General features: G+C 35.0%; 1 protein-coding gene across 4 annotated transcripts; it reads right to left on the bottom strand.

The window, feature by feature from the left end:
• Positions 1-2,263: 2,263 nt before the first annotated feature.
• LOC112503561 (DUF21 domain-containing protein At4g14240-like) lies at positions 2,264-15,337 on the bottom strand. Of its 4 annotated transcripts, none has more exons than XM_025107578.1 (14): positions 15,233-15,334; positions 14,887-15,143; positions 12,921-12,997; positions 11,558-11,641; positions 11,353-11,466; positions 10,353-10,436; positions 10,149-10,220; positions 8,594-8,661; positions 5,106-5,193; positions 4,934-5,007; positions 4,412-4,775; positions 3,986-4,032; positions 3,836-3,905; positions 2,264-2,523 (listed from the first exon to the last, which is right to left on the bottom strand). In XM_025107578.1, exons 2-14 carry the CDS (start codon positions 15,125-15,127, stop codon positions 2,410-2,412), a joined length of 1,497 nt encoding a protein of 498 aa, XP_024963346.1. In that variant the 5' UTR covers positions 15,128-15,143; positions 15,233-15,334; the 3' UTR covers positions 2,264-2,409. The 4 variants fall into 4 exon arrangements, with proteins under 4 accessions (XP_024963346.1, XP_024963347.1, XP_024963348.1 ...); XM_025107579.1 differs by having other exon boundaries at positions 15,273-15,300; XM_025107580.1 differs by having other exon boundaries at positions 2,264-2,520; positions 14,887-15,337.
• Positions 15,338-15,885: the final 548 nt, after the last annotated feature.

The following is a 15,885-nucleotide window of genomic DNA, read 5'->3' as shown; positions in this document are numbered from 1 at the left end:
GGAATTTAAGAAGATAGAAAAATTCGTTATCTTTGCTCTTGTAGAACATGTATGTGGTGGTTTGTCTATTTGCTATACTCTGTTACTCTTTTTTATGTTTCTTTATCTGATATTACTACATTTTCTGTTAGTGATGGTCAATCGCACTTGGCTGATGGCTTGTTTTCGAGCTTTTTAACCTGGAAAATACACTCATTTCATGTCACTAACTCTAAGGCGCTAAGCTTTAGAAAAAAAATTAATCATTGTTGGCACATACCACAGTCATGAAACAACCGTTCTATTCTCTTTGGGACAGAGGTTAAATTTGCATAGATCTTACCCTCCCGAGACCCCACCTCTGGGTGATATATATTGGGTTTGTTTGGCTTGGTTTGTTTTTGGCACACACTAGGGACCTTCTACTCTGATATGGTAATGGTATCTCATCGACAAAACACAACCTGAAGCTAAGGCACATCTGCAACAGGTGGTTGTGAGGGTTTTGTCAACGTATGGCACGGGAACAACAAAAAGAGGTTGTATCAGGTACCATTTATAATGCATATATTCTTGAAATTTTTGTTGGCCAAATACATGTTCAAGATTCTGATTTTGCGGTCTATCTTCAGTACACAAAGTACCCTACAAGCATTACAGCCTTATCCATCAGCAGAGATGGTCAACTATTGGCTGTTGCATCCAGTTACACATTCGAATAGGGTGACAAACCGTAAGAGAACCTTTGTTTTTCTATTTGACCTTTTTTCCTTGGAAAGGAGCAATGTTCTGTAATTACTATTAATAAATAGAAATAAACTTGACTTGATAACTATTTCCTTATGTTTTTTTCATAGAAAAAAGATTGTGTTGTAACTGTAGCCAACAAACATATAATATGATATCATATGGATGATTGATTGCTTTGTTTTCATGCATGGTTGGTGTGTAGGTTTATTCTAATCTGCAGTGAATACTAACTTGAGAGTTTGTATCATTGTTGCTTATTAAGTCTCTGCTAAATACATTTTGAGTAGATGTATTTTTTTTTTATTAACCTAGATATCCAACCCGCTATGCGAGCTGACTAATCTCAGGACGACCACCTGCTTTGCAGATAGCCCAGAGTCACTGCATTTGAACCTCCGTGGCCACAAGAGGATTTTTATTCCTTCTTGGATTTGAACCTATGACCTTCTGGTACCTTTGACCTTTGGATCCAAACTCAAACCAATCAGGCATCACCCTTGTGGTTGAGTACATGTATTTTTAATCATTTTGAATAAAAATTGATTTCGGATGGATGGTTATTTGAATATAACATATATACAAACGTAGTAGGTTTTTTGACATCTTGAAAGGATTTGATATTGGATAAATCTTAATAAAGCTTTTACATCCCGCCGTATTGCGCTGGTACACAACTAGTACATACAAACACATACATACATGCATCATGGTTTTTATAATAAACAAGTAATCACTTTGGAAATTTTACTCACCAATTGAAAGTCACCCAATTTATATAACCAAAAACCCAGTTATCACACAAACCCACACAGAGTATGCTATAAGATTACAAGGTTAATGACGTGAAGTTATCAAGCTGATTTTTGAAACTCGGAATGCTTTCTACCAACGGAAGAGAACAAACTTGTACAATATTGATTACAAACTTCCTCAATACACTAATTAACTTTAGAAACAAAGGCAACAAATTAATGTAAACATTCACTCGTATGTTGTTAACTTGTCATGTATTTGGTTATTGTTGATTATACCCTTTTCACGACTAGACATGCTTTGTTTCGTCGAACTCCACCGTTTTCATCTACTTATTTTGGAATACCTATTTGATTCCTCTGATTGTTTGGCTACTAGGTAAGGGTACTACCACATATAAACCCCTAATTGAAGATTAACGCTAATGTGATGCACCGAGATGCACCAAATTAATTCCCGTGATAACCACAATTCATGAGATGGGGCTGATACTAAAAGTGATCAAGGTCCAGATTCCTTCTTTACACTTCTCACCTTAACTCCTATTATCACACCATCCTTCGTCCAACAAGTATGGCATCCATTCCAAATAGAGAATCTACTGGAATATTAATATTTGCAAAGATTATTCTCCAGAATAACCCCTAAATGTATTTACGTTGGTTACCACCAGAACATATATGCAGAGAACTTCAAGCCCAATGCCATCTAAAGATCTCAACTTGATAGAAAAAACTAATGTGGATGCCTGCATGTATCATATGATCTTGGAAATCCCACGTCCACAACAAATTGCACACCCGTTTCTTATTTATATTTTTGGGATTGGCTGTCTAAACGCACACAACGTAACCATCTCTAACGACATTGACCATGAAGTTTGAGATCAAGCGTCACTTACAAAATCGAGCTTTCTGTATATATGTTTTATGTCTCTTTACGAAGTAAAGGCTCAACGAGAGCCCTCTGCAACTTTGATGAAGTAGAATCATCCTCACCAGACTTCCTTGGAGTTTGCGCTTGCTTATTTTGGCCTCCCTGCTGTGTTTAACAAGAGCAACATCAGTAACTTCATTTTCCAAGTAAATAGAAAAAGAAAAAAAAAAGAATGCCTGCAAAGCAAAAGGAAAGTGAAAGAAAAAAGGTAAGAAAAAACGACGAGCACGATAAATTAGCAATTGCAAAGTAGCCTTATCTTTCTTTTTCTTTTTGGTAACTGTAGGTGTCTAGACCAGCTTATGTGCATCTCCCACGAGGCACTGAAGTTAGCAGCCAGACAAACCCTCCAGTAGCCCTGGAGGACTTGAGCAGGGGAGCAAACCCAAGATCTTAGCAGTTGAGCTACCCCTTAGACTAGTTTTTCATCAAGCCACTTTTCTTTCATTTTGTAAACATCTTGTTTATATTTTCCCTCTATAGAAATAACACTTTCTCCTTTTGATACTACATTTTTTTTGAATAATATTGGAACAACTTTCCCCATCTACAAAAAGGTCATTGGCCCAACGGTCACCGGAAAAGGAAATGAGAGAAAGATGATATTAAATATGATCCACCACTTCACAAGGTAAACACAACCAATTTCAGCCATAACTCATTCTAGATGTGTTCATTTGACCCATAATCCATTCCAACCTGATCCATCCATTTTTTCAGTAACAAATACATATGAAAGGGGTAAATTCTAATTTACAGTATTCCCTTTTTTACTTATCCTGTTCCAGACATCATTACACTAACCATGGTTTAACCACTAATCCACTATATGGCATCACTGAATCCTCCATATGAAGATAAATTCAAATGTGTCATTGTGTCACTAGGATTGGCTCTATTGAAGATTGGAGTTGTAAGATAACTATCATACCATTTGGAATTGTTCTGGTTGTCTTTGCTCATTTGCATAGATTTTTACATCAATGGTTGTTATTTTTAGCTCTGTTACTGACTTATAACAGATAAATTTCCATACCACTCGAAACATCAGAAAAAACAAAATCTGCAGTTAATTAGGATCTGCCACCAGGATCAGCAGTAATGAGATTCTTCTAAGAATCGAACCTCTGGTCACAACAAATTTAACAGCTGATGATGCAGAAAAATATTTTGAGAAGTACAAATATTTTGAGAAGTACAAGTAAAAAATAATGATCACAGGTATCCGCAAGTATTTGAATGAAATCATCATAAGAATAGAAGATACGGTGTAAAAAAATTTTGGCAAGACAAAATAGTATGTGAAAGAAATCATGTCAGAAAGATTATAAACCATGAAGAGCTGAATTAAACCATGTCGAAAAAATAATAAAGCATGCATATAAGATTATATTATAGCAGAGAAGATAACTCTTACAGCTGTTAATCTCCTAACGGAGGGAGCACGGGCTACAGATGAAGCAGCTGCAGCTGCGGCTACACGTATCCTGTGGAAAGTAAACATTGGTTGGATTTATGTTCCCATCGAACACAGGAAATGCATCAAAACTCAAGAAACTTTATGCACCTTTTATGGACATCAACAAATTCATCAGTCTCATCTACAATCTCCTCCTGCATCGATGAACAAATTTATCAAGTAAGTCATTAGAAACTAAAGGGCAGGTGGAGACCACAGAAAGTTTATGTTCTATCAACTGCATTCCTCTTTTTCCTTCTAGTATATTAAGTCCTCTTCTTTTCCAATCCTACAATTTTTAAGTCCTCTCTTCAGAACGCATTTACATAGAAGTTATGCTTGGTTACCAAAAGACTAAAATATTACCAACAGTTAATGATATTTGATTATAAATTTTGTTTTAGAAGGTTATATTCGAATCCTCATTTAAAAAAACCAAAATAAAGATATACAGGTAATGTATAATGGTGTGTTTGGCTGAAAGCCTGCAAGTTATGAGAATTGGTGAGGAGGCAATGAGAGAGCCAAGAAAACCTGAAGAAGTTCCTCGAATACGTCTTCCAAGGTGATTATACCAATCACTTCACCTTCTTCAATGTCCTCTGTTGAGTAAGGCACTCCATTTGGCCCAGCATCACCCTGCTTTGAGAAGGTTTGTGTGGTCACTCTTGGAGCCTTTTCCATATCAATAACAATATTTTCTGCCTTTTCACCATGCTTTGATGGCCATCGAGTTGTAGATTGAATATATTGACTGCTGACTGTTCCTTGATTTGGTTCTTCTTCAAGTGTAGGGGGTTTTCTACTTTTCCCTTTAGTTTTGACTACAGCTGCCATATGACTGCTTCCCTTTTGAAACTCATTCAGTATGTCATAAAGAGGCATGTCAGCTGGAACCCTAGCCAAACAATATTGTAACTGATTCATAAAAACTGTACAATTCATAATAAGCAAATAAAAGCAAACGGCATTCAAATTTCTTCCCCTTCTTGGTCCTTATTATGCCGAACAAAGAGGGATAACTTAAAGAGAAGAAGCACAAAAAACGACCCAAACCTTGGAATTCTCCGGATGGAAACTGCACTTACTGGAGTCTCTGTTTCTGCTCGTACAGTAAGAAGACTTTTCACCTACAATTCAGCAAGAACAGAATTAGGAGACATCATTGTTCACAGCTAAATACCACACGAAAGCAACTAAAAACTTGAGTGACACCGTGACAGCCTACCAATAGAAGTCCAATAACATTTCTTGGGTTCCCAGAGTATACAGGGACTCTACTATGACCTCTTGCAAGGATCTTTCCCATTGCTTCCCTGACATATTATAAGGAGAAGGAAATCAAGAACCCATGTCAAGTAGCAGAAGAAAAATCGTTGGCTTAAAAAATAGTCAGGATGCAGTAGACTTGTTTGAATTTACAATTTCTCACCAAGATTTTAGGAAAGCATTAGCTATAAGATAGCAGCCTTTAATACCAACATAGATGCTTGGGGGGGATGCAGTTAAAAGTTGACAACCATCAAAAATTACAGTGGCATGACGAAGTTGTACAAGGACTCAAGATTATGAGTCGCATCCATCCATGATCTGTAATCTAAGAACTGCTCTTTATGGGATACTAACCAACTAACCAAGTATATTACAACCGAAAGTAGGATTGGGGGATAGAATGTATACAAAGGTGACCTCTACCCAAATGGTAGAGCGGCTGTTTTTGTAAAAACCTTGCTGGTAAAAGTTTGGCCTACTCTAGTTTCATCAATTTAGAAACTCTTAACTAGAACCTAAAATTGCAGCAACACATACAAACTGAAACACAACCCACAAAAGATTAAGAAAAATATCATTCTCTTGGGAAGGAGTTGTTAGCATAACAAAAGACACCAGAATGTTGAACATTCAAGTATGAACTTGAGAAAGAAAACAATGGCTGCATATGAATAGATAGAGAGAAGATTATTTTCTAATTTCAACTTGTTTCTGATGTCAAAATGGTCAAACCAACTTTTGCTTTTTGTACTAATATATATAATAAACAAAAAACACATTCTTATGAAAACGAAGATAGATCTTGTGTAAAAGGGAGTAAAAATACAAAAAAGAAAAAAAAGATTGGGTCAAAAAGTTGTTAATAAGTAATTTTTTTTCCATCTGGTAATTATTTTAGTTAGAATTGGTTGAAACTATCAGATAATGAGAAGCAACCAAACATTAAAGTCTCAATAATATGATCATTTCCAAAACATACATTAAACACCACCTAAGCGTAAAAAATATTTTAGCAAGACCATCTCATAAAAAACAAGATAGGTTGTTTTATCAGACCTGAGTCATTTTTATTTGTTTCCAATCAAAATAACCTTTTATCCCACAAATCTCCATGCTTCTATACAGAAAAAATGCCAAATGTGAGAACCCATATTTCCAATGGCATAAAAACTGAAGTTAAAATTTGTGGAGTTTGTGCTATGTGCTGCAAATAGGATTTGTACTTGGTGCATTGGTGGTTGTACATTGGCAGGGGGCAAATATGAGCACTGGAGAAAATAGGTTAAGAGGAGAACGAAATCAAGAGCCCATGTCAAGCAACACAGTAACCACGTTTGGAAGAAAGAATGGTCAGGAATACAGAGAGTTCTATCAATTTTCAATTTCTAACCAAGATGTTAAGAAAGCATTGGCAATAAATATAGCAGCCCTTAATACCAACGCAACTGCTCCTGGGAGGGGGGTAGTTAAAATTGACAGCCAATGAAAATTATAGTGACATGACAGAGTTGTACAAGTACAGATTATGAATCACACCATACATGATCTCTTATCGAAGATCCGCTCTTTATAGAATACTGAAATTGGTTAGAACTCTCTTTCTGCTCCTGAAATCAAGTTTGGCCTACTCTAGTTTCATATTTTATAATTTCTTAACTAGAACTTCAAAAACTGCAACAACACATATAAACTGAAACACAACCTACAAAAGATTAAGAAAAATGACATTCGTTTGGAAGGAGTTATTAGCACAACAGAAGACACCGAGATGTTGAACATGACCATTCAACAAAAATTGAGAAAGAAAACAATGCCTGCATTTGAATAGAATAAACTAATAGAGAGAAGATTATTTTCTAATTTTAACTAGTTTCTGACGCATAAATGGCTCAGACCAACTTTTACTTTTTTCGATTCAATAAATTCCCTTTGATAATCAGTTTTGTTGAAGCACTAATAAAACTGATTATCTTACCCCCTAAATAATCAGAAGCAGAATTTGTTATACAAACATTAAAAGTTGCAATAATTAAATATCTAGTTCCAAAACGAACATCCAATGAAACTATTGACATGCAAACTGTTATTTTAAATTAACACTCGTGAGCTCAATTTCATCATGTGCATAACTAGGCAAGATTTTGTCTTGACCCTAGGCTCTCTGGATGCCTTCGCAAAAGTCAAATCCTAGGTTCAACTCAATTTAAAGCCATACGGGAGAGTTTTAGAACAAGGATAAATACCATCCACATGTGATTCTAACGCAACACTTTTCACAAATCAAATCTCAATAATGAAATCCAATAGTAAGACCTGAACCACAACAATAATAGCATGCTAATTTACTAAGCAAACATCTAAAAGATCAACCGAGGTTTAATGGGTGAAAATAGAGCTTTTAGATATTGGCTTTGAATGATTGATATAAGAATATAAGTTGGCTTGATTTGCATCACTCATTCTTCATCTCTTTTGTAACAATTTAGTTTTGAACCAAATATTGAAAAATGAATGATGCAACTTGAGCCAACTTACATTCTTATACATTTCATTCAGAGCCAAAATCCCAAAATCTCTATTTCTACCCGTTAATGTTTGGTTGATCTTTTAGATGTTTGGCTAACAAAATTAGCAAGCTATTGTTACTCTAGTTAATGGTTTACTATGTAATTTCATTCTTGATATCTAAATTGTGGAAAGTATTTCCTTCTGTTTCACGTGAGGATTGTATTTGTTATCTTTGTACTAAAGTTCTCCCTTATGTCTTTGTATTGAATCGAGTTTAACCTAGGATTGGAGTGTTACAAGGACATCCCATGAGGATAGGGTCAAGATGAAAGATCTCCGAGTTATTCACACGACGAAATTGAACTCATGATTTGTTTCTGATTACGCTCATTGTGATCAAAAAGCTAGTTGGCATTTTTTGGTTTTTATCAACTTTGTATTATGGTTTCACCTTCAGTTTTGGTTATAGAAATACTGTTCATATATCTTCATTTGTTAAGCCCATCATGTTATGCTTTAACTGGTGTAAAAATTATTTTTCATCAACTTTCTTTTGCCAAATTTTGCTTGAGAACAAGCATAAAGCTAGGTTTCAGGTTGTTGATAACTTTGTTATATGACAGGTTTTACCCTTTGAACTGTCGATTTAATGGCTTGTTTTCAAAGAGAAATTGGTTAGTGCACTGATATATTATAGCAAGTAATATATAAATATACAAGTTGGTTAAAATGGAAGAAGGTGATCAATTTAGTTTTGTAAACAGGCTATAAAACCAATGGTTCAGAAGGTAAAACCCGTCATATAACAAAGATATCAGTAGGACTAGAAGTGTGTTCTTGCATGGATAGAGCACATGCACAGAGGAAACACTAAATTTAATTTGACATCAGTAGGAATAGAAGTGGCTTCTGATTATGTACAGGAACAAAACTCACCAATCTAACTTTGAATTGACATCCAAAGAAAATGTTGACTCAATTGGTGTCATAGCCTCCTCTGCAGTCTGATAAGAGTTAACAGTGATGATTACTTTGAGAAATTTCCCAACGTTTGATGACAAAGTAATAATCTATATCAGGAGGGGAAAAAATCACAGGGAAAAATCACAAAGCCTTAGAGTAATCATGTATGAAAAATCACTTAAAAATAATAGTGTAACATTGAACAGGAATGTCTATCTTACAAGAGCTTGAAAAGAACTTTTACTTTAAAACAAGTACTGCTCTCCTTCCACGTAATCTCTGGACTAAACGGTATAACACATTAACCCTACACGGCTCATTGCTTCAAAACCCTGAGAGGCGAGGATCCAGATACTTTAACAACTGAAATCACTCCATGTTCATCAAAGACAAACAACTGCCATATGCACCTTTACAGACAACCAAAATAAACGCCTCTCAAATATCAATAGATCATTGCTTTTGAAACCATGCTACAAATACAGAAGAATAAGAGCTCAAACTAGGAATCCTAGAACTGAAGACGGCTCATGCCTTTCATAGTCATGAAGCATTTTAAACCCAATTTTATAAACCAACACCTCCCCCTCCCTTGTGACTTCAAATATAAGGCTTTAACAACTCAAGTTGTTTAACAAAGATAAGGGAAAACAAGAGTGTCATATACTGGATAATAGGGATAGAAGCGGGGCAGGTAAGGGCGGGGAATGCACCCCCGACCTCTTTTTACGTCCCCTGTCCCGCCTAATCCTCGACGGATTCAGGGGAAAATCTCCGACGGGTATGGAGAACCTGTTGGATACCCGTTTAGGAAAAAAAATTAATTAAATTATTTTAAATGAAAAAAAGCGAGTTTTTTTATGCAAATAAATAAACCTCAAGTTTCAAAAACATATAATGATATAACCAACCACGTGTAATCATGGTTCATCACAAAGTTAAAAATATAAAATTATTAAGCAACAAAAAGAAACTAAATAAATTGTATATTAAAATATATATCAGGTATTATTAGGGGCGGCTAATACCATCCCGATCCCGACCCTGACCCGCTTCGGGTATGAAAAACAATACCCATCCCCGCCCCGTTACGGATACTCACGGGTACCCAACCCGACGGGTAAAATTTCCGTCACTACTGGACAACGTACATTCTTTGCTAATGATGTTATCAGATTGTGTAATGTAAGCATACAAATTTGTGCATGTAAAACGATATAACTGAGGATTCATTAAGGTGTTTGGTAGTATATGGGAATTTGGTGGGAACGCTCTTAACAAAGTCAAGAATCCAGATAACTTGTTGCTTGTAAAACAACAATCATAAAATGGTATATAACCAATCACATAATGTTGTCCATAAAGGTTGATGGAGCAACAACATCAAAAAATAAAACTAATAACAAGGAATCACAAAATAAGATCTTTTATCCAAAAAAGCATAAAATAAGATTCATTTATCCAAAAAAGCATAAAATAAGATACAAAATGCAAGTATATACTTGCAATAAATAGCAAGTCCTACTACCTTTTCAGTTAAATCTAGTGCTCCACTGATAATTGTCGTCTCATCGTGAGTGAGTTCACCTCCTTTACCAGCCTGGAATAGAATGAGGATGTCATTAATTGCAGAACAGAGCATACAACATATGGACGTCAATCTAGAATTTCATTAATAGGTTTCAAAGAAAGAAAATAAATGCTAGATGCTTGTATCACATAAGGAATTAACCTCCTGGCCATGGATGGAAACAAGGGCCTTCAATTGAGCTCGCCTAAATAGAGCATCATTATGTCCTAATACCAAATCAAGCATCTGGAATCACAAAATTATGTGTTACATAAGCTAGCAATATATGACCAATTCTTTAACTTATAAAACTAGAATGTATTTACCTCTTTGTAAACAAAATGCGACTATATAGGATGACATACTCATGAAAAACTAGAAGACAGTAATATTCTACTCAAAGCTATCACTATCTTTTCAAATTACAAGGATATGTTACAAAAGGATAGAAGAGACGTAAAGACTTTAGGTTGAACTTTATTTCGTCTTACATGACTCATGACTGACACAATACAAGAAAAGAGCATAACATGGCATACAGCCACAAATGCATGATTTATGAAACCTATGGAAGTACACTGTCCTGCTGAAAGTAGCCTCCTTACTATAGCATTATGGCGGAGATTGTTTTATGTTAGTAAATGTTTCCATCCAAACCATACCCAGATTAACTAAGATATTTCTTACCAGGTAGTTGTCATATCCCGGAATTTTCAAGTTAAGCAATGAGCACTCCTTCAAAACATATACATTCAATGACATATGAAAGCTACTTAGGGAAGCGCTATTTTGTATTATTTTGCTCATCTTTAGCAAGAAAGGTTGAAGAAATTGTTTATTAATTCATGTACTAGAATCTAACCAAATTTCTGATGCTTTGACAAGTTTTATCTAAAAATGGAACTAAAGAAATACATCATATCAAATGGGAAATCTCATACTTCATTTATCCATCTGAAGACAACTTGATAACCTTAGTTTTAAGCAATCACTAGAAAAAATGCCACAAGGTATCATTCTTCTCATCGCTCACCCTTTCTTCTTCTCAAGTTACTAGGAACTTGAACAATACACCATATCATCTAGGTGGAAGAGGCAATCCTTCAAAACTAACAAGAGGTAAAAGGAATTCAATCAGTTATTCTCCCTCAGTAGGACTTACCTTGCCTATAGGATAAGCAATCGGATAGCAAACTATCATCAGTATACGCACAAGCCAAATAAAACTAGAACCTATAGCGAGTCCATATCTGGTACACACTGCTTGCGGAATCACCTGCAAGGCAAAAACAATTGGTACAAAGAGTGATACATAAGTATGAAGCTGCAATGTAAAAAGGAGAGAATTTCTAATTTTTTCAAGCTACCTCTCCAAAAAACAGAACAAAAGTTACAGAAAGCACGATTGCAACAATTTGATTAAAAATCTTGTCCAAGTATATTGGCAGGGCCTGCAGATTCGCAACAAAATATCAATGTATATTAAAAATTCTATATAAAGAAGAATATGGTGAAAAATATAATAGTAGTTAATAACAAACTTCAAGGAAAAATCTGAAATCCTCTCTCATAAGTGCTATGTCTATGTACTTGTCAATTAAATGTATCACGACCAGTCAACCACTGCTTAGTGACTATATGTTCTAAAAAGAAAGGATGATGAATCAATTTATTAGTTGTTTAAAAACTTTGATTAATGTAGTTTGTGGATAAATGTTTAATGTACCAATGATTTTACTGGAAAACCTCTAAATAAAACAAAAAAACAGAGAATAGATCACAAAGAACAATGATTATAGTTGCAATTCTGCAATCTATAGTTAGGACTTTGTATATGTTCTTCTAGACATCTTCTATTCAATAGGTTTTAGGGGGTTCTTGATTGGGAATATTAGGGGGTGAAGAATGGGAATGATAATGAATAATGGTGTTTGGTTTGATATAATGCAATGAGGGATTACTTAAAAGTAGGTAATCATCCATACCCTAGTAAATTGAGGGGAATGGCTTATCAATCCCCAACATTATCATTCAAATCAAAGAAATCCAGTTCTTCCTTTTCAAAAAGAAATCACTGACTATATCTCAATTGAAATCCCCAGAAATGGTATTTTCCGTATAAATAGTATTCGTGCTTATTTTATGATGAAATCTAGAAAAATAATGGATAGCTTGTACTTTTGTTGGATCAATTATCAGCATAAGCCATTGATTTATTATGTTATAGGAATTTACAACTATGTCACGAAAAGAATCCTTTACTTTTTTGGGTCGATTATTCAGAGCGGTCAGTGATTGTCATGGACCCTTCACTTGCATAGGAGAATGGCTTATCAATCGCCAACATTATCATTCCTTATTATATAATTCCCATTTCCATCCCCTTAAAACAAACCAAGCACTCAGATTTCTTATGCATTGTTTATGCCTGCCAGTCAGAACCAAATATCAAAATTGTTGACAAGTATTCTTCCAGTTTTCCATAGCACTCTTACCAATACATTCTAATTATCTCTGGCAAACACAAATATAAGGGTGAACTTATCTATATACCCTTACAAATATAAGGGTGAACTTATCTGTGTACCTTTACACTAGGCCTTGCAAGCTGGCATTAAAAAAGAAAAGAAAAAGAAGCCATTCCTATGAAATTATCCAACATCTTTTGCAAAAAAAGGCTAAACTGAAGTTGCACAGACCCTGTATAAAAGCTATAGATTCCAATATTACCTCCATGGCAGCTGCATTGCATAGAAGCAATGTTACAAGAAGTTGATGTTGTTTCTGAACCACAGGAAATATGACAGCTGAAGCCCATGATGTTGCATAAAACCAAGATGTGAAATCAATTAATACAATTGATCCATAAGAAAAGACAGGTCCTACATTTTGAGGATATTTTAAGAAATCCCAAAAGCATCTTGTTGGTGTCAAGAATGTACAAAACTGATACAAATACATCATAACTCCAACATAACTGAACATTTATGCAGCACATCTGACTGAGGTCATGCTGTCGCTATCTTCCAACTTCGTAATGAATAATATTACTTTGATTTACAAAGCTGTTCAAAACTAATTCTTCTATCAAAACATGGTTAGAACTCCTAAAAGAGACTTGAACACGAGAGGTACAGAACCATGTGTTTGTGGGCTATCATGCTTCCGAGTTAGCATGATCGAATACTTGCATTCGCCATTATACTTGTTTAACAAAAAAGGCACCCTTTGTTCATGATGATCCCTCACTTCCCTTCCAGAGAAATTATAAATAAACACTATATTTTCATCCACTGTAGGTAGCTTGACAGAAAAAGACGAGCGAATAATAATCTATAGGGATTTGGTCAAGTTTGAGATAGAGTTAACCATCTAATGGTCAGTTTAGCAAATGATTGGACTTGTTAGTTCAACCAAAATAATGCTTATTGCACACATTTCCAATCAAACAAATTAGATAAGAATTGTTCTCAACCTTTTAGCTTAACAACATAGGATATGAATTATCATATCTAAATTAGGATCAGCCTTTGACCTTTAAAGTCAATACAACTATTTTTGTATCAAAGATCAATTGTTTATTAAGATAGGATACCTGAAGATGTATGTGTCAGTGCATAAGGTCTGGATCCAGAATAATCAGGCTAAAAGCTCCAAATCAATGATGGCCCAAATCGTGTACACCAAAAAGCCTAGCCCTGAACATAGACTTGAAGTAGCCTTTGGCCACTGAATGAACAACAAACCCAAAAGTTTAACATCCTAAGTGTAAAAACAGTAATGAAGCCATTACCATCTGGTGTGATCCTTGAGTAACCCCCATTATTTTTGGGTTTTATTAACAAAGCTTTAGCCAAATGGATAAGGAGGTGGGCATCCTTGTAAAACAAAAGTGGGAGGTGAACCACCCACCTGGCCTGGGACAGATGATTTACCTCCCCATGATGGTCGTGAACTGGTATGGTTGGGGTACTCCAGAGGGTGCTGGCATAAAATTTTTACAGCACAAAACCAAAGTCAAAAAGAAATAGAAGGTAAACACAAATATGAAGGACTTTAAACAATTATGTCCACTTAAACTCTCTCTATTTCTCTCTCTCTCCTTCTCTTAGCCAAGCTTTTATCGTTTCCAGGTTGTGTAACTCTCATGCCAAAGATGGATCTGAGCACCCAAATAAGCTACCAATTGTTGTGTTTATAATGGACTTATGATTCGGAGCTACAAGTTAATATAATAACCATATCTTATTCAGCATATACTCTCTTCCAGTTCTTGTCCACTAAGGCAAGAAGTGATAATGGATTAAAGACAGCCTGATGAGTGACATTCATTTTAAATACCCCTAAAATGCCCTTTGTGCTTGCCGGGGAAATCATTGACATCAAATTTAATGTAGATAAAAGGTCAGTTCCAAAATCAGACTTCTACTATAAGAAGTCCAATACCTCAATCCTAAAAGTTGATTAAAAAAACAATTTCAGAGTCTTTTTCAGTAAAACCATAGCTAATATAAGCTATCTAGAGATTAATCCTAACAATTATTTCAAAAGTTAAATGATCCATACACGGATTGGGTTCCTATATTGAGTTGTAAAAGTAAAAAGCACATCATGAATTGGAACAAGGATGCAATGAAATACAAACTAGACATCGATTACGGTGCGCATCAGCGTATGTATAGAAAAAACCGGAGACCTGCTTGTTTTTTCTCGGTCGGGGTGCCACTGCGCTGGAGGATTTCGAGCTCGACGAGACCAAGAGACATTAATCCTAGAGTAAGGCCAGACATGATACCGGCAAAGATTACTAGGAAACATGAGATGCCAACGTAAACGTAGAACATCGCCGATCCAAATTCAATCTCTGCACCTAACATCGAATTACTGCTGCTACTGGTCACCATTCGTATAATCTGCACTACGTTTATCGCATGCATCCTTTAGAGAATGAATCTGCAACCACAAGTCGTTCACTTTTATCTGTGATTCCCTTATCGATATTGAACTCACAGAAATGGTGTACTAGTTTGGAATCCACGCACAACAAACAATGGCGACTTGCTGATTCTCAACCTTTTGTACCTTCTCCTAGGGAAATATTCAAGAATCTCATCCGACGCAGCCTGTAATCAAATTGTTCAATTGGTTTGGATCGAAGTCAAGAACCCACCAATGACTCGGATCTAATCGTTTCACTCCATTCAACAATTCATGTGTAAATTGTTAACATGAAAATATAATTTCTATGAATATATTTTTTATAAAAGTTTTGTAAGACACTTTATTGCATTTGTCGAATGATTAAGTGTCGAATGAAACAATTTTATTTGGTAATTATTTTTTGAAAGATAATAAATTGTCATTTTAACCTTCTGTCGAATGAAATATAGTTGTTTGACAGATTTCTGAATAAAACAATTACTTTGCAAATATAATTTTGTATTCCAAATTAATCCAAACAAACATAGCATTACTAGTTCAAAACAAGATTTTTTATATTAATCCAAACCAACATAACATTACTTTTTCAAATTCTAGAATAAACAAAAACATAACAATCTAATTCCAACATAATATTTTCTGAATAATTCTTAATTTGACGCATTTAACGTTAACTGATTCGCAATCTGGTCACGTAAATTAGTCATATATTCATTGTTTTGAGTACCAAAAGGCTTCCATCTCTGTCATGTTC

Source organism: Cynara cardunculus, unplaced genomic scaffold, assembly GCF_001531365.2.
Source record: "Cynara cardunculus var. scolymus isolate 2C unplaced genomic scaffold, CcrdV1 Un_Scaffold_3253, whole genome shotgun sequence".
Taxonomy (NCBI): domain Eukaryota; kingdom Viridiplantae; phylum Streptophyta; class Magnoliopsida; order Asterales; family Asteraceae; genus Cynara; species Cynara cardunculus.
Note: the sequence above shows the minus strand (reverse complement) of the source record. Positions and strands in the feature narration are given on the sequence as shown.

What these genes read in the sequence shown, in the direction of transcription:
- LOC112503561 (XM_025107578.1), bottom strand. Translation starts at nt 15,127, where the DNA reads ATGCATGCGATAAACGTAGTGCAGATTATACGAATGGTGACCAGTAGC. An exon ending in GACCGAGAAAAAACAAGCAG is followed by an intron (nt 12,998 to 14,886) that starts GTCTCCGGTTTT and finishes CATGGGCTTCAG; the next exon opens with CTGTCATATTTCCTGTGGTT. An exon ending in GCAATGCAGCTGCCATGGAG is followed by an intron (nt 11,642 to 12,920) that starts GTAATATTGGAA and finishes GCGAATCTGCAG; the next exon opens with GCCCTGCCAATATACTTGGA.